This window comes from Camelus ferus, chromosome 2, assembly GCF_009834535.1.
Source record: "Camelus ferus isolate YT-003-E chromosome 2, BCGSAC_Cfer_1.0, whole genome shotgun sequence".
NCBI lineage: Eukaryota > Metazoa > Chordata > Mammalia > Artiodactyla > Camelidae > Camelus > Camelus ferus.
The window spans coordinates 48,663,015-48,690,513 of record NC_045697.1 but is presented as its reverse complement, the minus strand read 5'-3'; the positions used below and the strand labels follow the sequence as shown (position 1 = coordinate 48,690,513).

The window sequence follows — 27,499 nt, the reverse complement described above, 5'->3', positions numbered from 1 at the left end:
GAGCTGTGATGTGTCCCGTGACAGCCCAGCCAACAACTTTTAGATGTCAAAATGCCACAACATGTATGTTGCTTCTTCTCACAGAAGCCTCCCTGGACCACTCCTAGGCATCTTCCTCCCATTCTGTTCTTCCTTGTCCCATGAAGCCCAGGGTACACACCAGCTCCTGTGCAGATAGGTTTACAGTTCTGCCTGCAGTGATGTCTCTGAAAACCAAAACAAGGTCTGCAGGGGAAAGACTGAGTGGGTTCGAGCTGAACCCTGACGGCGCTTCAGCTGTGTCACATTCTTTGACCCGTCCTTCCCCACTGAACCACGCTCACGTGGCGCCTGCCCTTCTAGCACGGCTGCCCCGTCACCTTTAATTAGAGCCAGAACTTGGACATGTCAAGGACATTATAAGCCCTACTTAGATTGAAGGAGCCTGAGAAAGTTAGTGAGCCGAGTTCAGTGGAAACTCAGGGGCAGAGTTCTCCCCTCCCTTCACCACCCACCCCAACGTGTGAGGACAGACATAGCCACACTGCTTTCTACTCGTTTGCAAATTAAAAATCATCACACCTGTCCCTTAAAATGCCAGCTACTGAGAGCCGTAATGGGCATTTTTTAAATGATATCAATTGCATTATTAAGTTCTTTGAGTTCCTTCCAGAAATGACACACAATATTAGTTTCAAAAGAAGTCATGTTTATAGGAATAATGGAAACCATACAACTGTTCCCTTCTATTCTTTTCTACTCTTGTTTTTTTTTTTTAAGCTGCTTCTAGAAGCTGTACTTCTGGAGAGGTGAGATTGAAATGGATCCCAAAGCACCTGAATAAGAGGAAGGCTTTTTCCTGGGGTTGAGGTGATGAGAGTGTTGTTGCTCAGTGAACTACCTCTTTGAATTCTCTCTAACCTGGTTTTCTATAAGGCGGTGCCATCTGGTGACAGAGTGGAGAGCCTAGGAAATGAAGCTGTGAGGCGAACAGCTCCCAGGCTGACTTCATGTAGACGTCAGTCTCTCTCATTATCTGTCTGAAAGACAGGAATGGTGACATTTGACTCGTCCTGCCCCTGCCCTGCAGGGATGTTGGGAGACGTGATGGCAGACATCTTGGTTTTCCCTCTTGCTCTCCGTTCTGGTATCCTTGTGCCCTCTTCCACAGTGCAAGATCGTCACGTCCCACCGGGCGTTTTGCTGCAGGTCCCTAGCAGATCATCTTGTAGGCGAATAACGTAACTTCCAGCCAGAATTGTTTTTTCAGAAAATGATATTTTCCAGGGAAATATAAGGAGAATTAAACAAATGACATTAAACAATATTCTTTCCCACCTGCATTTTTCTTCAGTGGACAACTAATATACATTACACATTTTTTTCCACTACCAAAATTGTCTTTTACATCGACTTTGTCTTAACTAAACTGCCTGTAGAGAGCCAAAGAATATAGCCCACAGCCAGTCAGTGCAGCAGATGGAAGTGCTTAGTCCCCCTTCGGTCTCTGGGATTAGACGAGTAGAGAAGACAATGAGATGTCCCCATTTTAGCCAGAACTTGGACATGTCAAGGACGTTATGAACCTCACCTAGACTGAAGTGGCTCTGGTGTTCCAGCTTAAAGATGGGCAGATCATGGAGAAATATTTTCCTGTATCATTGTGATGATTGTATTCTGTGGTGCTCATGTTGAAGAAATAGTAGACAAAGGCATCAGTACCCTTCAATTCTGTTTGTCAAAAATGTTTCTATTTTTCCCTTCCTTTAAAATGAAGATTTACTCTAACATAGAAATTGTGACCCTTGTTTACCAAGTTTCCAACTGAAGCCACACAGCTTAGGTTTACACACACAAACACACATATCAATTTTGAGCTGGAACCTTCTTAGTGGTAAAGAAATAGGTTTTAACCAAAAAAAGATTATGTTCCTTTTCCATCCGGCTACCTTAGGTGAAGAGAAAAATGAAGGACTAATCTAAAAAGCCATGGAGTCTTATTTCTCCTGCAGCGAGGTAGTAGTGGACACTTCCTATCAATGAAGTCAAACTAAGACCTCTACTTCACCCCTTCAGCTAAATATAGTGGGTGTTTGTGTAATTGTTTTATATGTATAGAAATTTGTAAGTAAGGTGGCAAATTACATGGCTCTGGGAACTGGAGACTGTGGGTGCAGTGGACAGGATGAGGGGCTGAGTTCTGACAGCAGTCTTGGCGTGGATATTTACAGTGACTGTACAAGGGCGGCCCCCGGAGTCCTGCTGACCTGAGTTCACGGCAGCCCCCCTGGGGTGCACGTGTCTTAGCCTCACTTCACCTCACTAAGTCTTAGTTTCCTCGCCTGTTGTCCGATTTGGTTAAAGCAGTATCTACTACGAGACTGCTGGGAAGACTACATGACATGATCCACAGGTTCTCGTACAGTGTCTGGCACATAGTAATTGCTCTACAGATGGTATCTGTGATTAATACTCAACTCAGCTCTGTGCTCTTGGGCAAGTCCCTTAATTCCTTTGACTCTGGGTTTCTCTATTTGTAAAACAAGAATATTTACCCTACTGGGCTCTGGTATTGTTGTGAGGTTCAAACGAGAACATGTCTTGAGAAGACTTTTAAAGGTGAGTAGTTAACAAACCAGTTGGGAAGGCAGAGCTGTGCCCGGCCGGACACAGTTGGAAAACATTCCGAGACGATGTGTCATGGAGCATGGGCCTGCGAGGACAGAGTAGAACAGGTTCAGGGAAAGGCAGTGGTAGACATTCAGGGAAAGGAAAGATCGTGGCTTAATGTTGAGCGGGGCAGTCTGTAAGGAATAGAGGGGGGCCTTCAGCTGAGCCTCAAAGACAAGACAGGAAGGATGCAGCTGGGAGAAGTGGATCCGCCTTCCACTGACCACTCAAGCTGGCTCATTCTTGCTGTGTCTCGTTACAGGCAGAGCTCATTGCGAGCCTCACCCACAAGCTGGAGACCCTCCAGGAGGCGAAGGGGAGCCTGCTCATGGACATCAAGCTCAACAATGCCCTGGGGGAGGAGGTGGGGGCCTGGATCGGCGAGCTCTGCAAGCCCAACGAGATTGACAAGTACAAGATGTTCATTGGGGACTTGGACAAGGTCGTGAACCTGCTGCTCTCCCTCTCGGGGCGCCTGGCCCGCGTGGAGAATGTCCTCAGCGGCCTTGGTGAAGATGCCAGTGACGAGGAAAGGGTAGGTGGCCTAGCCTCTGAGCCTGTGTACACAGAGAAGTACGATTAGGCAGGAGCCCTCCTGGAGAAGGTCACCATCTCTTTGGGGCAGGGAGAGAGCGCAACGTACAGATAAGCAGGGAGCAGAGAAGAAGGCATCTTCCACCCCAGGATGTCGTGCTGACACTTCAGCCTCGGGGAACACTTAGGGAAGTAGAAACATGGGTGCCAGAGTTCCCTTCCTTCCTTCCTATCCCAGAAAAAGGAAAGATAAAAGCATGATGACATTAAAAAACAAGAGAGAGGGACAACAAAGCTGCTGGGGACGCAGAGGGGGTGCAGGAGCATGAGCTCCGGCTGCAGGGCACTGCACCCCTTCCTGGAGTGAGCGGTGGTGCTGCCGGGGTGAATCCAAGCGCTCCCCCCACACCAGGCGCTGTGGGCTTACACGCCTGAGGTGAGTCCTGTTGAGTCCTCACCACAGACCAGTGGGCAGTGGAGCCAGGGTAGGAGGAGTCCAGCTGCCGCCCCCGGTATTATGCACCTCGTTGGACTTAAGTCCATAGGTACAGAGCATTCTTCATCTGCTCATCTGCACAGCAGAAGTTTACCTCATGTCCAGTATGTGCCACTTACTGGTCCAGACACTGGGGATACTCTGTGAACAAAGCAGATAGACCCCCACCCTCATGGAACAAACGTACCAAGGGAGGTCAGACAGTAAACTAGCTCTCACTGGTTTTCATATCCATGCCCAAAAACTGGGTGCTCCGGCCAACCAGGGGCTCCAGCTCCTGGCCTCAGCTCTCCCTCTCAGTGCTCTCTGGGGGTTCCCAATTATCTCTCCTAATGTACTGCATGCAAAGGAAAGATGGCTTTTTTCGAGTAGATTTTAAAAGGATGAGACATCTAGATGGTAAGCTTTAGGCATGTGACTCTGAGCATCCAGGAACTTTCGGCAGCCCCTCTCTGGCGAGTGCCCTCTTTGTGTAAATGCACTGAGCCATCGCTTCCTCACTTAGAAACTGTCTAACTGTACTTGTCTCAAATGTGCTGTCCTTTCCACTTTCCTGGTTCCACTCAGTAAACAGCTAACAAGAACCTGTCAAATACTAGGCGCTACCTGAGCTAGGGCTGAACGCTGGCTGGAAACGGGCCCTCCCTCCAGGAACTTGCCAGGTAGTGAGCAGAACCAGTGCAGAAGCAGCGACTGCATCCAGCGTGCTGCAGCACAGCCGTACACGCAGAGCCGTGAGGACAGGTGAGGTCAGGAAGGACTGCACACAAGTGGCGCTTGAATGGAGTCTAGAAGAATTTCTCAATTCCAAGTGGTCTAAGAGGGGAAGGGCGTCTTCATTTAGAAGGAATGCCATGGAAGAAATCAAGACAGACCACGGCATGTCCAAGAACTGATATACATGTGCTTGGTATGTCTAGAGCACAGAGTGACTGCTTGGTGTTTGTAAAAATAGTGACTTGTAGGAAATATTAGAAAAGTGTGTTGTCAGGGAACTAACAGGCAGTAGATGGCTCAATCAAAAGGGGTAAGGGAAGAAAGTTCCAGAAAGGTGTGGGAGGGATTATGGGACACTATAAAGGTATAACAAGGCCCCTCTGTCCCCCAGGGGATGCCATTACTGCCTCTGGACTGGCAGGAGCAGGAGGAAGGGGCCTTATCAGAATGCAGGCCTATCAGAACACCTTATCAGAACACTGAGTCCTACAGCACTGAGGCCTGGGGGGATAGGATGTGGCCACCACTGCCTGGCAAGGAGGGAGCCTGGGATAAAGTCCCCAGTTTCTTCTTCCTCCCACCTTCCAGTTTCCTGCCCATGACCCCCAGTGACCAAACCCAGGGGGCAAGGGAGCCCAGTGGATGCCGCATCCAGAGGGGTTCAGCTTCCATAGACACAGAGCAGGGCTGAGGAGTGTGGATCTGGAGTGGGATCTAGTGCGGATAAGAATCACAAAGACCTGTGGGTCATATGTTAGCCTGTGGGCCTGGAGAGCCATGAACTAATTTCATGACATAATCAGCCATGTTAACTAATGCTTACAGCTGGGAGACTTACTGTAATAGTCTAGCAAGCAGGGTTTAGGCTATTAATTTAGGCAGTTGTCATGGGGATAGAGAATAGGGTGTGAGAGAATGAGTTTGAATTAGCAGAGCACGTTAGAGGAGGGGAAGGACGGAGCTGAAGGTAGTTCCACGTTTCCTGCTTGGTCCCTTGGATGGAGGCTGCAGGCATCTGAGATAAGGAGCAGTTCTTAGTTTGGGGAAGAAGAGTTGTTCCAGAATTGAATTCAGCTTAACGCTTAAATGCACACACACACACTCTTACATACGAGTAAGTGCTTGCTCACCTGCAAAACACATCAGTATTAGTTTTTATAATGACTAGTCTCTCAGGAAACTTAAAAGTTTCTTAAAGGAAAAGAAGAATAAATGGTTCAATAAGTGCCAAACTCAGGATTACAGTTACCAGTAAGGGGAGGAGGGGGAAGATGAGGTTCGGGAGAAGTATATGTAAGGCTTCGACTGAAGCTGATTTTTTTGTTTTCAATCTGAAGCAAATATGGAAAAATGTTCATGCTAAGATTTGGCACTCTTAATGATGCGTGCACAGGTATTAAACCGTTCTCTATATAATTGTGATGTTTAAAATATTTCATAATTTTTTAAAGGTGAGGAAGAGGTTCTCACTTTAACTTGAAAATTTCTCTACAGTATTTTGAAAGGTGTCTTCATGCAAATTCAGTCCCTCAGGTTGTTTTTTAGGTGTGTTCTGATTAGGGAAAGGAAGCCTATGAAAATGGAGATATTTGTAAGATAAACTTTTAACTTTGCACTTTTCCTCAGGCATTGCTGTGTAAGACCTGACAAGCTAGTTCAAGGGCAGTTAGGGCAAAGACACATGAGGCTTTCATAACCCTACATAAGCTAATTGGTATTGAAGCATATATTTAAATAATCTTATTTCTTGATTAATTTCCACTTTAAAGTTTAAAATTTTCAGTCACTTTGGCCTGAAAATTCTGGTTAAATATAAAATTTTAAAAAAATTTTAATGACATTAACTATATGTCAGCATGTTGGGTAAAAAGCTGCAATGAAGTTTTTTGAAATGTCAGCTGTAAGGATGCTAACACTGTCTTACCATTGGGTCTGTATAAGAAACTCTCAGAATATGAAATTGCCATCATTGTTAATAGAATTTCCCTCATGTTAGATTCAGGGCCTGGAAAATGGAAACTGATTTTGTTCAGAGGTGGTAAATGTGTTCCCATTGTTGACTGCGGATTACAATAGAGGTTCTGAAACTTCAGCTGCAAAAGACTCACCTGGGAGGCTTCTTCAACCACAGATCTCTGGGCCCTACCTCCAGAGCTTCTGATACAGTGGGTGGAAGAGGGCCTGAAATTCTGCATTTCTAACAAGTTCCCAGGCAGTGCTACTGGCCCACACTTTGAGAATCGCTATAAATGTAAATGCTTGTAAACACTCAAGGTACCTTGAAGATTGGCTTTCTTTCCCTTCAATTTTTTTTTAATATGGTAAACTGCACATAACATGAAATTTGCCATCTTAACCATGTTTAAATGTATAGTTCTGCAGTGTTAAGTATATTTACACTGTTGTGCGACAGATCTCCAAAACTTTTGCATCTTGCGAACCTGAAACTCTAACCATTGAAACAATTCCCCCTCCGTTCCCCCCTCCCCCCAGGCCCTGGCAGCCACCCATTCTACTTTGTGTCTCTATGACCTTAACTACTCCAAGTACCTAATATAAGTGGCGTCCTTGGTTGCCCCTTTAAGTCTAGAAGCCTAGAGTAAAGCCATTAGCCCAGCCAATTTAATGCGATCTCTCTCAAATATAAGCTGCCACGTGACTTTATGACTTAGAGAACCATCTATATGCAACCTTTCAAAAAACTGAGTCTCCTTACTTTAGAGTGACAATCGAAATAGAAACTTGGATATTTCATCGTCCTATATAGGAGGCCTCCTTGCGGGCAGTTTGGCTCTTTCCCTCCCCCTTCCTCACCCCCACTTCCCCGCCCTCCACTGACCTGCTCATCTCTTCTTGGCAGAGCTCTCTTAATGAGAAGAGGAAGGTCCTGGCTGGGCAGCACGAGGACGCCCGGGAGCTCAAGGAGAACCTGGACCGACGGGAGCGCGTGGTGTTGGACATCCTGGCCAATTACCTCTCAGAGGAGCAGCTCCAGGATTACCAGCATTTTGTGAAAATGAAGTCCACGCTCCTCATCGAGCAGCGAAAGCTGGACGACAGGATCAAGCTGGGCCAGGAGCAGGTCAAGTGTCTGCTGGAGAGCCTCCCGGCGGACTTCGTCCCCAAGGCAGGCGCCCTGGCTCTGCCCCCGGACCTCGCCAGCGACCTGACTCCTGTGGGGGGGGTGTCCTGCTAGTGGTACTTTGCCAACAGTAGCCTCTCCACTTTAACCTCTCCTGCAGTCCCCCCCCACTAAAGATCACCCCTTCTCTCAACACTATTTAATCCGAAAAGCGTTTCAGTACAAGCCACCCTTTCAACTGTATGGGTTATTGGGGGTTTTCTGGATAAAAGGAAAGCATTCTATCCGGGAAAAAGCCTGTGTTTTCCCTCTCGCCCTTCATGATTGATCTTCTAAGAGCTTGAATGCTGCTGGGAACTTACTCCTTTCTATTGTTACTTCGTAGTAGAAAGAAGATTAATGAAACTGAGAACTGATTGGAGGGTGTTCGGTTGATCGTTGAGCTTTTCACAGGCTGAGGCAACCTGGGTCGGTGTGTGTCGCCCTGGGAATGCACCCGCAGTGGCCTTCCTTGCTTGGGGGCAGCGTGTCCCTACAGCAGGGACAAGTGCTTATTACGGAAGGGCCTGCAGCATAAAGCCTTAAAAAGAAACACACAGAGAAGAAACTGTCAGACCTTGAACTCTGCTATTTATATTTTTAAAAATGAAAAAGATCATCATTTGTGTGCAAACCCTTTATTTGATTCTGTTGTGTGGTGACCATAGACAGCTACGTTTGAGCTTTGTATTTTGTGAAAACCTTAATTAATGAAGAATTCCAAAGATAGTCACATTGAGTGTGGAGAATTTTTTTCTTAAACTCTCACCACAAGTGGACCTTCTGCCCTTGTTTTCAGCTGAGGATGGGGGATTCCCAGCTGCCACTGCCCCTGGCCCTTCACCCCCCACAGCTCGCAGGAGCACACGCACCTCCCCAGGAAGACAGCTGTGCGCAGCACAGCGACCACGTCATTTCCTCGTGCTCCAGTCATTATCACTGCTGTGGAGAGAGAGCTAAATTTTACTAATAGGGCCAACTCTCCAACCTGTTGACAAGAAGGCGGCCAGGACCCAAGTCAGTTCACAGCTGAATGCTCCCTGTCCTCCTAGGCAAGATTTGAGCTGAATACAGCTTAAGTGAGACATTATCAGGCTATTTTACTGATGCTTTTTTAAAAAGTTCCTTTTCCTACAGTGTCAAACTTACCAAGCACATTTCTGTTAAAAACTCTACCCTGCACACCTGAAGACTGATTTTGCACTGTTATGCTTCCATAACAACATCTAAGAGGGTACTTCGGAGCCCGAGCTGTCAGTCTATTCAAGCAGACAGGAAGGAGGGGCTGGGCCGGTAACCAGGCTGTGTTGGCAGCTACCAGAGTTGGCAGCAGCCTGATACTTTGAGCAGGTGGTGCATCCCAGGCTATGTTTTAGTTCTGTTGTTGTTTTCACATGTGTTTAATCCATGGCTGGTGGCCCCCTGTGCTGATTTGGGCTACAGTACTGTAGAGCCAGTCCTGGAGAACTGGGAGAGGAACATTCATAGGAGGGTACCAGATGCCCATTTCCTTAATATGCTTTAATTACTTTATGAAGTTTATCTTCCAGTTAAGAGCTACAGAAGCATAGTTTTGGTCCCTAATACAGATGTCATTTGATGAACTTAGAACCAATAGGCCACCCAGAAATTTCTTGTGAGCCATCAGCAAAAGCCACTGCATCATTTCTTTGGAGGTTTTACACTGTCTGACCGCAATGATACAGTAAGACTGCACCTTGGTTTTCCAGGAATGTTTTCCAAAGCTGATCTCTTAGGACACCTAGAGATTCCATCCCCCAGGGAGTCAGCAGAACCAGGGACAACATTCAATAGCCACACTGTAGGTCATTTCAAAGTAAAGAAAAACTCACAGGAGCTTGAGATCCACTCCAATCGGTAATTAACTGTGTGTCTTGCTGATGATACTGGGTGGTTCCTTGGGGTCAGACCAGGTTGAAGCTAGTCAGCAGGTGACTTCAGCAGGTCTCTGAAATTCCTCAGGGTTCTGGGACTCCCAATTCCCAACACTCTTCTAAATTATTCTTAAGGATTTGACTTGGAACATTTTATATATTTAGGCTTTTTCAGTCACTTTTCTAATTTTTACATGTCAAAGTAAGTGACTCCAACAGAAGAGCAGCAGGTGATACTCCACACCACAAGCACCTGGAAGCTGTGACACTTTTAGGGTCCTGTCCCTTGTTCTGCTGCACTGAAATGCTCTGTTGTTACGTGAAATGAGTGACATCCCAAGGGGGACTGGAATCTAATTCTCAGGTGGCTGTGACAGTTATCACAGGACTTGACCTTTGTGCTCTGATGAGAAGAAACCACTAACCGAATTTTCATTAACTTTAACTAGAAAATAAGCCATTCTTTATCCCTTTACCTATTTTGCATTCTTTCCCACGACTAAAAAATCATCTACAGTAGAAGCCACCTTTTGCCTCCAAACAGTATCCTCAGCCAATCATGAACACAGCAACCACGAGCAAGCTGTTGGTCTCGGGATTTCAGGACACACATGACATCCTCAGGAATGTTTGTTCCATCAATAATTGTCCCTGTGGATGTGACCATTTCAGAGATCCCATGTCTCATGAGAAGTCAGGTGGGAGTGGGAGGATGGCCTTGCTGCTGATCCTCAGGAAACCTTCGAAGTTCTGAGAAAGGACAATGTCCTGCGACAAAACTGGGAACCTCCAGATTCCTGGGCCCCTAGGGCAGTTCCTGGGCTCGTTGCAACATGCTGGCTGACTCAGCCTTTTCCCTGCTATTCTGCTTCTTGTGGTGGCTGCTTAACCCCAACAATGCAGGGAGGATCCACAGTGAATGTTGCTGAGTTTCTCCCAGAGGCACTGTGGAAACCAGTTTTTCCCTTTGCTCCAGGGGATCATTTTAGATTTTGTTTTGCACAACTATCTTCCGACTTGAAGATCAGCACGTTTGGGGCAGCTCTCAAGAGTCTGTTCAGGTGAGGAGTGAGGGCTTCACTGAGGTCCTTTGGGGTGCAGAAGCAGAAACCAGCCTGGGACATACAAGCTTCCCTATTATTCCATTATTACCTGATCTAAGATCACTTCTGAGTTTAAAAAGTAGATCACAGCCCTAATAGGAGTTCTACTTTTAAGCTTGTATTTTATTCAAACAGCTTTTATTAAGATACTAGGATTTTTTTTGTTGTTTTGGATACCCTGGAAAATGCTGGCTTTTTTAAATTCTAATATGATTCCAAATTTTTCTCTTTAGTTTAATTTTCCATGATATTATTGGCTTTATTCTGTTAGGTTAGAATTATTTTTCCTTTCTTAGAACAAAATGAGTTTTATTCACCTTTCTGCTGGGAGGAAAAAGGAAGAACTTCAGCCAAAAATAACTTCTCCATCTCCAGCAAGAGATGGCCAGGTGAACGTGAAGGGACCTTTCTACACAGAAATAGGTTACTGGGGACAAGTTATTCATTGCTGCCTGAACTCTTTGGGGTGAAGCATGGAATGAAATGACAAAGGCCATTTTAATATCAGAAAGGGACACATGAACAGTATTCTAGTTTACTCTTATTTTGAAATAAAACCTCCCTTTTCTTAAGGGAGCTCATTCAGACACTAACTCATGGTCTCTCAAAGTGCAGTATCTGCATCAGAATCAGAGTGCTTGTGAAAAATGCCAGTTGCTGGGACACAACCAAGTAGGCTGGGAATCTGCATCTTAACAGGTTCCCCAGCTTATTCTGATGTTCTCTGGCACTTGGGGGCCTCTTACACCAATCATTTGTCCATTTCTGTTGTTAGGATCATGATTAGACGAGCATGAATTTATGTCACAGTAATCCCAGAAATTCAAAGCCCTGTCCCATTTACCCTTATTAATTGCATTATTATGAGTTAATATTGTCACCACTATTATACAATTCCCAAGGTTGTGATATGGGTTTTTTTCCCCCTGCTCACTCTCTCCTAGATCTCTTAAATTTAAACAAGCTCAGAACTTATTCAGGCTCAACTGCACTAATTCTTTCTCCCCAAAAGAAATGAGTAATCTAAAGTCTGCCATGACATCTGTACTAACCTGAAATCACCACTGACCTTTTCAGTGGGGACCTTATATTTCCATTGCTTCAACACAAGACTCATGTCATATACGAGTTAGAATTTCTCTCAGCTTGGAATGGACAGTCTAGCTAATGAAACAAAAATGTGTTCATTTCGTCTGAGAAGTGAAAGGAGCCATTACCCAAGTTCAAAAGCCTAAAATCAAAATTAGGCAAGAAAAAAACTGAATGAAGAAACTAGTTCATTTATTCCTACTTCGTTCTGTACACTGCTCTCAGATCTTCCCTAAGTGGAAAAGCAGCTGCATTTCTTGCTAAAACATCAGTATTGCTATTGCTTTACACAGTGGAAGTTTAATATAACAAATGATTAAATTCTGATTAAACCAGTGCCTATAGAATATAAGGGATTCTACATGATACCCTCCATCTAAGGAAGAATATCCAAGGAAAGAGACACTTGGAAAGCCCCCCCCCCCCCTTGCCAACGCTGGGGTTCAGAACTCCTTGGAGAATGCAGCCCGCCAGATAGCAGAGAAGCTTGCTGGTTTGCCCAGGCCAAAGGCTAGTCTGCAGTTCTTGGGCAAGCAGGAAGCAACCCTTCAGAGCGCAGGTGGGTATGGTCAGTTAGCAAAACACAGTGTAGAGGTGCACAGTTAGCGGGGTCATAGAGGGGGTGGCTGCCCAGTGCAAACTCTCTGAGTCTCAGGTTATCTGCACAGGCAGAATGCCTTGGGCGTGAATGCAAGCAGGAATCCTTCAGGGTGTGGGTTTCTAGTCCACAGGGCTGGGAGAAGGTTATCACCTGCTGAGGCTGCAAGGTCACCAAGGCAACCCGTCGTTGGGGCGGAACTCTATCAGATATCCTCACACTCACCCCACTGCTGCACCAGACAGCAGTCCAAACAGCAAGGTAAGCCCTTTCCTTCCCTGCTGCCCCTCCAGCGCCCTCTACTGGGAAAGCTTAACATCTCACTCACTGTAAAGAGATTTTTAAAGGGACTCTGTCCATTGTCACAGCATATATTGAAGGGTGAACGTAGAGCTAAGAGGCAGTAACTTGATAACTGGCACAAATTTATTCTTCTAGATTATTACCTTAGCATTATTTTCTGGTAGCATAGAATTCTGTAGTTGCCGATTCTGTAAGAACTATTTCTCTGACAATAAAGGAAAAAAACTGTATCAAACGGGCAATTTCTATCTCTTAAAGGAGGTGTCAAAGGGAAGGCAGTTTCTCATTTATGTCTTCTTTAAATGTGCTTCATACATTGATACTCCTCAAAGTCTCTAAAGCAAGAGGTTTAGAATAATGCCTATTCAAGAGCACGTATAAGTTTTCTATCTGTCGACCTCTGTCTGTCTAGCTCTGCCTCTGTACACCTGTCTGTCTCTTGCTGTGTCGCCACATGAGTACTTTCTGTCTCTGTGTGTTTCTGTCTGTGCAGTTGTCACCTTTCTTTTCTTTCCTGTCCCAAATGATTCCAGTTATGTTTTTCCTTTTTGGGGGGAGGCAACTTAGAAAGGATAAAGTGGGAATGAGTAAAGAGCTGGAAGGGAAGACAACCTGTGTGTAAAGTCAAGAATGTGCTATTTTCAATGTCGGGAAAAAATTTCACCTCATTCAAGCTAAAAGAGAAAGACAGGTAAAAGGAGATTTTGCAAACTTTGCAATGTGTATAAATATGTATGAGTGACTGAAAGCTATTTCTCTTCTCTAATTAGAACAGAATATAGGAGTTGGCTTCAATTTTCAGTAATAGGAACCAAGTAGATAAGAAGGAGCAACCCAAGAAAGAGGACTCACGGGCCCTGGACTGAGAAGAACATTAACCTTCCTTCCTGACAATTAAAAGGAAAAAAAAAAGATTACAGATCCCCCTGGTATGAAATGATTTGGAAGCAGATTTATTAAAAGGCAGGAAGATAGTCTGATATCCCTTCCAGGGCTAGGGTTCTGTGCAGATGGGCAGAAAGTGAATTTCAGCTTAGGACATAAACAGACATTTTCAATCAAGTTCACTCCAAAAATTTAATAATGAGTTCAATAATAAACTCAGTTTAATAATGCATCACTAGATGTGTTTTGATATTATTTAATACTCAAGGGAAACTTCCCCCAAATCAAAGAATAACTGCCTTAATCCACATGTGAAACCCTGAAAAAATATACACATATATGTGTGTGTATATATATATCTATGTGTATATATATATATATATTTTTTTTTTTTTACAGTGAGACTGCAAATCCTTTTCGTCTTCCATTTTTTCCTGACTTGTTCTACAAATCTTATCAAAGACTTCTTGTTTTCCAACAACAAATTTTGAAGGTTCTATAGCAGAGTTTAAGAACAAATAGTAAGGGCTTCTTGGAAATGTCACTTAAAAGCTAAGGAATAACGTGCTGAGGAATAAGGAACTGAGGAAATAATTTCAAGATGCAGTTAAATAACGTGCCTCCCCAGGCAGACAGAAGGGCAGCATCTTTGGGAAGCACAACAGGAGACATGCATGTGTCACTGTGACTCTGGATACTACGTCGGCGTGGCTGGTTGAGAGGGTATATCATATGTCCACTAACAAAAGTAGAACCACCGCTCTTCAGGTCAAATTGATCAGAAATCAGTGGGAGGGAGCTAACAAAAGGAATTTTATCCATTAGGCACCAATACAAATATGCATGATGCACAAATACAAATCAGCAATAAAAAGACAACCCAATTTTAAAAGCTTGGCAAAAGAATTAAAGAGACATTTCACAAAGGAAGATATATTAATGACCAATAAGCACATGGGAAGGTGATAGACGTCTTTAAATTATTAGAGAAATACAAATTTAAACCACAAGGAAATTCTATTACTCACTCACTGGAGTGACTAAAATCAAGTGTTGGTGAGTATGTGGGGCAAATGGAGTTATTACACATCCTGGTCGGCAAGTAACCCACTTCGGAGAACTGATAGTTCTTTACAAAATGAAATGTGTATTTACCCTATAATCTATCGCTTCCACTTTTAAGTAGTTACTCTAAAGAAATTAAAATCTATCTCTGCAAAAAGACTTGTACAAGATGTTTTCGCAGCTTGAATCACAGTAGTCAAAAACTGAAAACAACTGAAATCTCCAATCAACAGATAACCAAATTGTAGTAGATTAATACAATGGAACACTATCAATCAGTTTTTTTTAAAAAAGAATAAACTATTGGTAAATGTAACCACGTGAATGGAAACCATTACATTAAGCAAATGGAGTTACACACACAAAAATATATATACTGTATGATTCCATTTATATCAAGTTCTAGAACAGGCAAAACTAACTTGTAATGGTAGAAATGACAAAGTGGTGGCCTGGGGAGGGAGGGAAGCTAATTGATTCAAAATGAACAAAAGAGAACTTTCTGAGGGGACAAGTATATTCTGTACGTGCTTCGAGTTGTGGTTACATGGGTGAATGAAACTGTCAAAATTCATCCAACTGAACATTTAAATCTGTGCCTAATTCTGATTATTAATTATACCTCAATTTAAAAAATAGTGATGAGAAAAAGTGAGAAACTAGAGCAAATTAGTTATTTGATATCGACTAAATAGGTAACTGGGTTTTAGCCTTCATCCAATAATTGGAGATCATGATGATAGACAATCCCAGGGATTTTTTTTTTCTCATGGTTAGGGTGTAGCCCAAGCTGCTGTAACAACTAGATTGAAAACAAAAAATAGAGTCCAGTTCAAAATGCTAACATAGGAGGCTCCTGATCACCTCCCCTCACCGAACCTACAGCTGCACATAGAACAATTCGCTCTGAAAAAACATCCAGAAACTAGCTGAGCAACTCCTCTACATTGGGTGAACAAGAAGAAAACCACATTAAAACAGGTAGGAGAGGTGGAGACAATCGCACCAAACCCCACCCTGGGTATAGTTGACAACCCCTGGGAGGGAACTCGAAACTCCCAGCTTCTCCCTAAAGAAGCAAAGAGTTTGGAATACACACCTGGTGCCCTGACTTTTAAGACTTCCACCTGAGAGGTGGCTCCTCAAAAGCATCCAGCTCTGAAAGCCAATGGGGCTTCCATCTGTAAGACTCATTAGGCTGTAGTGAACTAACAATCGGTTCTTGAAGGGGCTCGCACAGGCTCACCGTGGCCATCCCTCCCGGGGTATGGCGCAGAGGCAGCAGGCAGAAAAGCCCAGTCTTTCTGTGAAAGAGGCCTGTCTGCAGATCTTAAAAGCTGTGGCCTGAGGGTCAGGCTTCTAATTTAACACATATGTAGGGACCAACTGCAGTCTCCTCCAGAAACCAGGGAGGCCAGTGGGTACCATTTGCACACTCTCCATCTGCCCTGCCCCAGGTTGCCAGTGTCTCCATGAAAGGAGCTTGTACACACACCTGGCATCCCGGCTTTTGTGGCTGCTGCCCGGAGGACACACATCCCGTGAAAGTCTGGCTCTGGTAGCCAGCAGGGCTCCTGTTCATGGGTTCAACAGGATGGTAGCAAACAAGAAACAGTTTTTAACTGGCTGTCACCCGACAGCTCAGTGCAGAGGGAAGAGACAGAATGTCCATCTCCTAGTCTTCCCCTGAAAGAGGTACTCTGTATACTTTGAAAGCCACTGCCTCAGGGCCTGGCTCCAATCAGCCTGCATCTGGGTGCTGGCTGAGATTCTCCCCGCTTTGGGACACTGACAGGTCTGGGCACACCCTTCACTACTAGGGGCCACTAACAAACAAAGAAAACAGCTTGAACAATCACAAAAGTTTGAGAAGCAACCAAGGGCCAGGGCAGGGCTGAATGATGTGTTGCGTCTCCTACACAAGGCCAGCACTTAAAGACTGGGAGAGGTGGCTGTTTTTTCTAATGTACACAAACCAACACAGTTTAAAAAAAAAAAACAAAAAACGAGAAACAGAGGAATATGTTCTAAATGAAAGAAAAAGATAAAACTCCAGAAAAAGACCTTCATGAAATGGAGATAAATGATTTACCTGATAAAGAGTTAAAAATAATGGCCATAAAGAGGTCAGGAGAACAATGTGTGAACAAAGTGAGAATTTTAAAAAGGAGATATAAATATAAGAAAATATCAAACAGAAATCACATAGCTGAGGATACAATAACTGAACTGAAAAATTCAGTAGAGTCTGTTCAACAGCAGACTAAAGGAAGTGCAAGAGAGGATTGGCAAACTAAAGGACAAGGCAGTAGAATTCATCCAAAGGAGCAAAAAGAAAAAAGAATGACAAAGAGTACAGATAGCTTAAAGGATTTATGGGACAACATCAAAAGAACAAATATTCACATTGTAAAGGTCCCAGAAGGAGAAGGGAGAAAGAAAGGGATAGAAAGCTTTTTGAAAAAATAATGGCTGAAAACTTTCCTAACCTGAGGAAGGAAACAAGCATCCAGAACCAGGAAGTCCAGAGAGTTCTAAAATAGAAAAGAGACCCACACTGAGAGACAGAATAATTGAATTGTCAATTGAATTGTCCAAAGTGAAAGACAAGGAGAGACTCTTAAAAGCAGCAAGAAAAAAAAAGAACTCGTTACATATAGCAACGATCAGCAGATTTTTTGGCAGAAACTTTGCAGGGTAGAAGAGTGATATAACACATTCAGAGTGCTGAAAGAAAAAAAAAAACTGCCAACCAGGAAGACTCTACCCAGCAAAGCTGTCCTTCAGAATTGAAAAAGAGAGAAAGAGAGAGAGAGAAAGAGAGAAAAAGAGAAAGAGAGAGAGAGAAAGAGAGAGAGAAAGAAGTAAAGAAAGAAAAAAAGAAAGAAAAAAAAACAGAAAGAAAGGAAAAAAGAGTTTCCCAGACAAAAGCTAAAGGAGCTCCTCACCACTAGACTGGCCTTACAAGAAGTGTTAAAGGAACATCTTTAAGCTGAAACAAAAGGGTGCTAAACAGTAATTAGGAAACATATTAAAAGTATAACTCTCCCTGGTAAATATACAGTAAAATGTTGTAATGGTGGTGGGCTAATCATTTATAAATCTATTACAAAGTTTAGAAGAAAAAAGCAGTAAGAATAACTACAACTACAATAATGTGTCAATCAATATACAAGATAAAAAGATGTAAACCATGACATCAAAAACATAAAATGTTGAGGTGAATAAAACATACAACTTTAGAATGCATTTGAACTTAAGTTATCACCTTAAAATAGACTATTATAAGTCTAAGATGTTTTATGTAAGCCTCATGGTAACCACAAAGCAAAAATCTACAGTAGACACATAAAAGGTGAGAAAGCAATCTAACCCTACCACTACAGAAAATCAAATCACAAAGGAAGAGAGCAAGAGGAGAAAGGAACAGAATTACAAAACAGTCAGAAAGCAAAATGGTAAGAGTAAGTCCGTATCTATCGATAAGTACTTTAAATGTAAACTGACGAAATTCTCTGATCAAGACATTGAGGGACTGAATGAATTTAAAAAACCTGACCCAACTATATGCTGCCTGCAAGACACTCACTCCAGCTTCAAGAACACAGACTGAAAGTGGAGAGATGGAAAAAGATATTCCATTTCAATGGAAACCAATAAGAAAGCTAGAGCAGTTACGCTTATTTCAGACAAAACGGACTTTAAGACACAGACTGTAATAAGAGACAAGGCCATTATATAATGATAAAGGGGTCAATCCAACAAGAGGATATAATAACATTTGTAAGTGTTTATAACCCAACATAGGAGCACCTAAATATAGAAAGCAAATATTAACAGACCTAAAGGGAGAAAAAGACAGCAGTACAATAATAGTAGGGGACTTCAATACCCAACATTCATCAATGGATAGCTCATCCAGACAGAAAATCATCCAAAAGCAACAGAATGTATAGAATTCATACTGATAAATGCCTACATTAAGAATCAAGAAAGATCTCAAACAACCTACTTTTATACCTCCATGAATCAGAAAAAGAACAAACTAAGCTCAAATTATTAGAAGAAAGGAAATAAAATCAGACAGTATAAATGAAATAGAGACTAAAAAGACAATAGAAAGATCAATGAAACTAAGAGCTGGTGATTTGAAAACAAACAAAATAGACAAGACTTTAGACTCACCAAGAACAAAAAGAGAAGACTAAAATAAAATTATAAATGAAAAAGGATACATTAAAACTGATACCACAGAAATACAAAGGATCAAGAGACTACCATGAACCATTATATGCTAACAAATTGCAAAACCTAGAAGAAATGAATACCTTCCTAGAAACATGTAACTTACCAAGACTGGATCATGAAGAAATGGAAAATCTGAGCAGAGCAATTACTAGTAAGATTGAATCAGTAATTAAACAAACAAACAAACAAAAACTCCCAATAAACAAAAGACCAGGACCAGATGCCTTCACAAGTGAATTCTGCCAAACATTTAAAGACAAATACCAATCTTTCTCAAACTCTTCCAAAAAAATAGATGAGGAGGGGATACCTCCACACTCAATTTTGTGAGGCCACCATTATCCTGATACCAAAACCAGACAAGGACACTACAGGAAAAGAAAATCACAGGTCAATATCCCTGATGAACGCAGATGCAAATATTCTCAACAAACTATTAGCAAACTGAATTCAATAATACATGAAAAGGATCATACATCATGATCAAGTGGGATTTATTCCAGGGATTCAACATCCACAAATCAATGTGATATATCACGTGCACAAAATGAAGGATAAAAATCATATGATCTATAGATGCAGAAAAAGCACTTGACATAATCAACAACCATTCATGACTCAATATAATGAAGGTCGGGGGGAGGGTAGAGCTTATTGGTAGAGTGCATGCTTAGCATGCACGAGGTCCTGGGTTCAACCCCCAGTACCTCCATTAAAAAATATACATAAATAAGTAAACCTAATTAAACCTAATTACTCCCCCAAAACCCAAATCAACAGAAAACAAAAACAAACCAAAACAAATGAAAAAAGAAAAGAAAAAACGTTAACTGCTTGTCAAAAATATCAACACCTTTTGGAGAAATCTATAGCAGAATAGACAGTTTCCAGGATATAATGTTCACATCATTCAGGTTACAATATAAAACTGCTTGACACAGTCAGAAACAGGAATTTGTGACCCAATCTCAAGAGAAGAGACAATCAGCAAAGAACAATCCTGCAATGACTCAGAAGTTGGAATTAACACACACACACACACATTATGCCAGCTACTTTAACTATGCTCAGTGAAGTAAAAGAAAGCGCTCATTAATGAAAGCTCATAATTAACAAAAAGATAGGAAATCTCAGCTGATAAATAAAAACTATAAAAAGGAAACATACATAAATGATAAAACTAAAATATAAAACATCTAAAATTTAAAAATATACCGAATGGATTTAAAAGCAAAATAAAGATGATGAAGGAAACAGTCAGTAAACCTGAAAACAGATCAACAGAAATTATCCAATTTGAATGAAAGAAAAAAATAAGGACTTTAATAAATTACAAAGCATCAGGATCTATAACTGCAGTCCCTGGACTGTCAATTTTTTAAAAAGCCATAACTATATAGCCAATTTATAAGTTAAAGTGGAATTTTTAAAATACTCAGAAATAAAAAACAGAGGAGAGAAAGAGAAAATGTGGTAGCCCTATATGTTACTTACAAATAATTACAATACATTTTAATGCCCTAAATGTTCCAATTTAAAGGTAGAAACTTCAAAAAAATTATAAAAATCAAGACCCAACTTTATGTTTTCTACAAGACACATTTAAATATATAAAGAAATTAACAATTTAAAAGTAATTAGATGAAAAAAGAGAAACCATGCAAAAACTAATCATAAAACTAGAGTGACTATATTAATATCAGATAAAATAGACCTCAAGATTAAAAGTATTATCAGAGATAAAGAGGGACATTTCATAATAAAAGTGTCAATTCATTAGAAAGATATAATTATAAATACATATGTGTCTAATAGAAGAACATCAAAATACATGAAGCAAAAATAGACAAAATTAAAGAGAGAATACAAATCCATAATCACCATCTCTCCATCATCAACTGAAAGAAAAACTAGACAGAAAAAAAAATCTCAGTAAGAACATAGGTAATTTGAATACTACCAATCACCTTGACCTAACTGCTATTTATACAGCATTACACCTAACAATAGAAGAATACAATTCTTTTCAATTACATATAGTATATACACCAGGATAGAATATATATGGCCATAAAGCAAGTTTCAACAAAATTAAAAGGATTAAAACCATACAGATTATGTTCTTTGACAATGGAATTAAATTAGAAATTAATAACAGTAAGATAATTATGAATCCCCCCAATATTTGTAAATTAAACAATACACTTTAATATTATATCTTGGTCAAAAAAGAAATCATAAGAAAAATTTAAAAATATTTTAGGCTGAATATTAATGAAACACAGTAAAAAATAGTGTGATGGGGGTAAGGTGTAGCTCAGTGGTAGAGTGTGTGCTTAGCGTGCATAAGGTCCTGGGTTCAATCCCCAGTACATCCATTTAAAAAAATAAATAACCTAAATACCTTCCCCCAGCCCCCCAAAATAGTGTGATATATTGAAAGAAGTGAATGGGGAAAACTGATAGTTTTAAACACTTATGTTAGAAAAGAAGAATGGTCTAAAATACTTAAAAATAAATACCTTTTTTTTCCACTTTAAAAAGCTAAAGAAATAGCAACGTAAAACAAAAGTAAGGAGAAATAAGGAAATAATAAGGGAAAAGTAGAAATCAACAAAAAAGAAAACAGACAAAATCAAGGAAACTAACAATGGCAAAAGGCAACAAAACTGTTAATGCCCTAGGAATCTGATCCAGAAAAAAGTCAGAATACAAATTACTTATGTCAGGAAAGATCTACAGATCCTATAAATATTAAAAGGATAATAAGAGAATATTACGAACAACTTTATGCACCAAAATTTAACAATATAGATGAAATGAACACTTCCTTGAAAAATACAACTCACCCAAATATCCACAACTAACATCGTACTTAATGGTGAAATAGTAAGTGTTCCCTCCTAAAACTGGAATCGAGGCAAGGATACCCACTGTAACCACCTCTTAGATCATACTGGAGGTCCTAGTCTTTGCCATAAAGCAAAAGTAATAAAAGGTAAACATTTGCAAAGAAAGAAGTAAAATCATCTCTCTTTGCCTGTGACAAAGTTGTTGACAAAAAAAAAAAAAAAAAATCCCAAGCAATCTACAAAAAAATGTGAGAACTATTAAGTGTATTTAATGAGGTTTCAGGATACATGGTAAATATACTAAAATGATTGTATTCTTATATACTAGCAGCAAACAATTGAAAATTGAACTAAAACTAGTAAATAAATAAGTCCTGGAGATCTAAGACACAGTCTAGTGATTATAGACAACAATACTGTATTACAAACATCAAACTAGCTGACCTTAATAGTTCACATCACAAAAAAATAATTATGTGATGTGATAGAGGTGTTAGCTAATACTACAATGGCAACTGTAACCTAGTATGTAAACGTATAAAATTAACATGCTGTAAACCTTAAACTTACAGTGTTACATGTCAATTATCTTTCAAAAAAAAAAAAAGAAAATTGAACTGGAAATTTAATTGATAATTATAATTTATAATTGTATTAAAAAACCAAACTAGGAATAAATTTAGCCAAAGACATGCAAGACTTCTACACTAATAACTATAAAACATTGTTGAGAGAAATTAAAGAAGTTTAAATAAACGGAGAAATGTCAATTCTCCCCAAACTGATCATAGATTCAATATAATCCAATCATAATCCCAGGAAACATTTTTTTTAATTGACAAACTTGCTTTAAATTTTTTCTGGAAATTCAAAGATACCTAAAGGATACCTAAAGAATTTTGGAAAATAACAAATTTGTAGTATTTCCATTATCTGACTCCAAGATTTGCTATAAGACTAGATTAATCAAGCAAGTGTGATCCTGACTTAAGGATCAACAAATAGATCTATGGAACAAAACAGAGTTCAGAAACAGCAGGCATTTATATGGTCATTTGGAGGGGAAAGTCACCAAAACACGTAAATAGGGGAAAAACTCCTTTCAACAAATAATGCAATAATAACTAGATGTCCATATAGGAAAAAATGAATCCAGCCCCTTCTTCACCATACACAAAAGTTATTTTTCAATGAATTGCAGGTCTAAACACAAAGGCTAAAATCCTAAGTTTTTCGAGGAAAACCTAAGAAAACATCTTTGTGACTTGAGGGTAGGCTGAGTTTTGTCAAATTGGTCACAAAAAGCAATAAAGATAAATTTAACTTCATCAAAATTTAAAAGTTCTGCTCATCACATACTATCATTAAGATAATGAATATGCAAGCCACAGACTGGAAGAAAATATTCACAAATCATATATCTAACCAAAGACAGGTATCCAGAATATATAAAGAATTTCTACAACATAAGAAAAAGATAAACAACCAATTTTTTAAATGGGCAAAGTATTTGAACAAATATTTCACTAAAGAACCTATATACAATCATCATATGAAAAAGTGTTCACCATCATTAAACATCAGAGAAATGCCAATTTAAAGCACCGTGAGTTATCATTACACACCCATCAGAATAGCTAAAATGAGAAAGACTGACAATTTCAGATGTCTGTATGTGGAGCACAGAACTCTAATACACTGTTAATGGGAGTGAGAAATGGTACAACCACATTAGGAAAAATACCTGGCAGTTTCTTTTAAAACTGAACATATACTTACCCTTATGACCCAGCAATTCCAATCTTAGGTATTTACCCATGAGAAATGAAAACACAAAAAGACTTGTAGAAGGAGTTTATAGCAGCATACCCCAAAATTGCAAACAGCCCAGGTATCCACCAATAAGAGAGCTCACAAACAATTTGGTATATTCATTCAATGGAATTCTACTCGGTAATAAAAAGATATGAACTACTGATATAAGCAACAATATAAACGATCTCAAAAATAATTACACTGTGTGATAGAAGCCTTTCATGTACATACTGCAAGTCAAATCTCTGGTGGAAAAAAAATTAGAACTGTGATTGTTTCTGGGGCAAACAAGGGCAGGGCTTGGGTGGGGAAGGAGCACGTAGAAACTTTCTTGGCTGATAGTAATGTTCTATATCTTATAGAGATTTGAGTTACACAGGTGTCTGCTTGTTAAAATTTAGTGAATGTACACCTAAGATTTATGCATTTTACTAGATGTAAAATCTTCATTAAAAGAAAGAAAACTGTATACATATCAATCTCTGATTTATGATATACATTACATGTTGAAGTATTGGAGAGAAAGTATTTGAAATTAGGTGGATTAATGGACAGAGAAACAGATGAATGGGTAGATTATGAAAAAGCAAGTATAGGAAAATGTTAATGGTAAAATCTAGGTGGTAAGTAAAGGATAAAATTCTTTCAGCATTGCTGTATATTTGGAAAACTGTTACAATAAATGTTTGGGACAAACTCATTGCATATACTCTTAAGATTAGTTCATTTTATTATATTTAGTTATTACATCAAAAGAAAAAACTAAGCAAATACTGAATTCTGATTAATAATAGGTCTGCTGAAGAATTTAGGGGGTGTCTGCAATTTTCTTTGAAATGTATCAAAAATTAAAATGGACTGATGGATGAGTAGAGAGAGAGCATTGATAGATTAGTGATAATGCAGGAGGAGTAAAATGTTAGTGGTAGAATCTAGGCTGTGGGTCTATGTGTTTTCAATGTAAAATTCTTTTTGTTGTATGTTTGAAATTTTTCAAAATAAATTGTTGGGGGGAAAAACTTAGTGAGAGCAAAGGTCCTCTATTACAAAACAAAGAAATTAAAAATAGATATTGGAAACAAACAAACAAAAATCACACGTTAGTGGCTTGCGTTTACTTGCTGACTGAGGTGGCCCATCCCTTCCATATCACCTTCCCTGAAAGTTAAATTCCATCCTTAGAGAGTCATTCCTTTAACTTGAATTTAACCCTTGTTAAAATTCAAATAGCTTGATTGTTCCTTATTATCTCTTTTAGCTTTATTTCCTGCTTACCCCCAATCCCCAGCGCTCAGTGTTACTCTGTTCTCTCCTAAGTGATCAAATCCATTCCATGACACTCGCTGCCAACATGTACCTAGCTCTGAAAGCCAGCACTGCCCTCTGTCTTAAAGCTCTATCCACACATAACCAGCTGATTCACACTTCGGTACTGGGACTATGCTGCTGCCACCTCAAAGACAGTATTTGAAACCAAAACCAAAACTATCTTCCCTCCTAAACCCACTTCACTTCCTGTCTCTATTTCTGTTATTAGCACTACCATTCTTCCTAGAGCAGATTTACCTCCCTGACTCATTCATTCATTTATTCAACAAATAATTTTTAAGGTTTACTTTGAAATGCTTTTGTTAGAAGGTGTTGAACAAAACAGATATGATCCCTGCTCTTGTATTACCAAATAGTTAGTTGTTCCTTCTCTCTTCCCTTTCCAAGTTGAATGAATAGATAAGTAATATTCATTTTATCTTGATGACTTCTAGGCCCACTCCGCTCCCCCACTATCACCCTGAGCTGTGCCAGGGCTCCAGGGGGCTTTGGCAGTGCAGAGCCATGAAGGAAGGAGGAAGGAGGAAGGCACCATCAATTAACAGTCACCTAGGTTACCCTGGCTCTCCATCCATCACTCCTATTTGCAGGGCTCCTTCAGGCCCAGTGGCTTGATGGTTCTGTGCCCTGCTTCTGATGCTTCTGGAGCTTTAAGACAGAGGTCAGTACTGGGTGTGGGAGCCAGATGCATGTTGGTAGTGAGTGTCACGGAATGAATTCGATCACTTAGGAGAGAAAAGAAAAATACGGAGCACTGGGGATTGTGGACGTGCAGGAAACAGAGCCAAAGGAGGTAATAAGGAGCAACCTAGCTAACTGAAATTCAACAAGGGTCAAATTTAAGTTAAAGGAATGACTCTCTAAGGATGGAATTTAACTCTCAGGGAAGGTGGAATGGAAGGGAATGGGCCACCTTAGTCAGTAAGTAAACATAAGCATTCAAGTCTTTTCTGAGGCAGCCTCTGTTCCCAGTTTATAAATCCCAGTTTACCTGGGACAATCCTGGTTTATGCTTACTGCCCCAGTGTAATTATCAATAGTGCGCCCTTCGCTGTCAAATGTGTCCTAGTTTAAATAAATTAGAATAAGGTGGTTACCATTCTAAAGGACACACAGCCATTTCTAATCTGAGCACTTACTACTTCTTAACATGAGCCAGCAGGTCAGCAGAGCCACTCCGTTTCCAGAATCTCTTTCTAATCGAAGGGGTTAGGAAGCAATACTCCTCTGCTCTTCTGAAAATCCAGACTTTTTGACATAAAAGCCAAAAAGAGCTACAGCCTCCTTCTAGTTTCCCCAGTCAGCCATATCCCTTGTCTTGGATGTGGGGAAGGAAAAGAACATACAGAAAGAAAAAAAAAAAAAGTCCTGATTTATGATCTCAAAATGTTATCCCAGAGTTAGAAATCAGTTATTTGTATATGTGCTTTATTTTCTCTAATGACTAAAAGCTCTTTATAGACAAAAATTTGTCTTACTTTTTTTTTTAAAATCAGTACTCCTCCCCTTTCCCATATAGGAATCAAGGCCTTGAAATTTTTGAAACATATAGCAAAAAATAAATAATTTTACAGTGAAAACACATATGCTCACTACCTAGATTTTACTGCTAGCATTTTACTATTCTTGCTTTCTCATGAATTAATCCATTCTATCCATCTACTTATCTTGCTGGGTAGCCTCATTGAATACTGGTTGAAGATGAAATGCTATTAGCTTAGCATGAACCTTAGTATGAGCGAGTTACAGTTCTTTTTCCAAGTACAGATTTCCAAGAAAGCAGTTAAGGATCTTAGAGATAAAGATCTAGTGGGAAAATGTAGACAACTCAGGGGAAGCAAAAACAAACTCCACTCGGTTCTTATTTGTGCTAGCTCCTTGATCATCCCATGCCTTAGTTTGATCATCTGTAAAATGGGGCTAACATCTCATAGGATTATGCCGAGGATCAGATGACTTCACAAATATAAAGTATATACATGCACACTTCACATATATATCATACATATATACGTTATATATTTCATAGGCACTTGGTTAGTGGACGCCTCATTCTACTTCCCAGGAGTTACTCCAGGTGGGAGTGATAGAGCAGTGAGCAAAACAGACACAGTTGGCCCCTGCCCTCCTCCAGGTGCTTACAAGCTTCCAAAAGAATAATAAACATTAAATAATGGTTACCACATTGACTTAACTCCCCTGTGCTTTGACTGCCCTCCGTGAATAGGTCTGAACGTCTACATGAGCACCCGCCACTCCATTCTGTGGTGTAATCCTCTCCCCACGGCCATCTCCTCCCTGGGCACCGAGACCCCGAATTCCTTGCCTTCGCATCCGCGGTCCCCCAGGCCGTCGCGATGTTCTCGGGGACCGCAGGAGGGAGGGAGGGAGGGCGGCGGCCCTACTTACCTCTTCGCAGCCTCGGTCTCCCCGCCGCGTCCCCTACAGTCAGCAGCCAAGCGTCCGCTCCCTCCCTGACCGCTTCCCCTCTCCTCTCGGCTCCACCCGAAAAATGAAAAGCCGCTAATGAAGATCTCCAACCTCGTTTTCCCTTTTAACTTGCCGGCCGGTCCTCCCGGCCCCCGCTGCGATCCCCCCGCCAGGTTTGGCACCTCCCCGGGGCGTTGGCATTATCTCAGACGAGAAACAGCCGCGGTTGATTACGTTTCCTTCTAACAATGAACATCTGCCGCCCGGCGCTCCTTGGAGGAGGAAGGAGCCGTGTGAGGAAACCCCACATCCGGGGCGCTGGGCGCCGGGAGGACGGAGCCCGGCGGGGCCAAGAGCGGGAGAAGCTGCG

At 40.9% G+C, this 27,499-nt stretch overlaps 1 protein-coding gene and 1 long non-coding RNA gene across 8 annotated transcripts in view; one reads left to right on the top strand and one right to left on the bottom strand.

Moving 5' to 3' along the window:
- SHROOM3 (shroom family member 3) overlaps positions 1-8,250 on the top strand; it is a 297,161-nt gene extending 288,911 nt beyond the window's left edge. Inside the window, exons 11-12 of one of the 2 annotated variants that reach the window (XM_032457483.1) lie at positions 2,912-3,184; positions 7,257-8,250. In XM_032457483.1, coding sequence (XP_032313374.1) covers positions 2,912-3,184; positions 7,257-7,592 — 609 coding nt within the window. In that variant the 3' untranslated portion in view covers positions 7,593-8,250. The remainder of the gene's footprint in view (positions 1-2,911; positions 3,185-7,256) is intronic. The other variant, XM_032457490.1, reaches the window with a different exon arrangement.
- LOC116656790 lies at positions 732-27,499 on the bottom strand. Of its 6 annotated transcripts, none has more exons than XR_004311766.1 (5): positions 27,241-27,499; positions 8,390-8,459; positions 7,841-8,058; positions 7,236-7,569; positions 732-2,692 (listed from the first exon to the last, which is right to left on the bottom strand). It is a non-coding gene; the product is annotated as an uncharacterized LOC116656790 (long non-coding RNA). The 6 variants fall into 6 exon arrangements; XR_004311761.1 differs by lacking the exons at positions 8,390-8,459; positions 27,241-27,499 and adding exons at positions 25,839-26,016; positions 27,109-27,234; XR_004311757.1 differs by lacking the exon at positions 8,390-8,459 and having other exon boundaries at positions 27,241-27,495.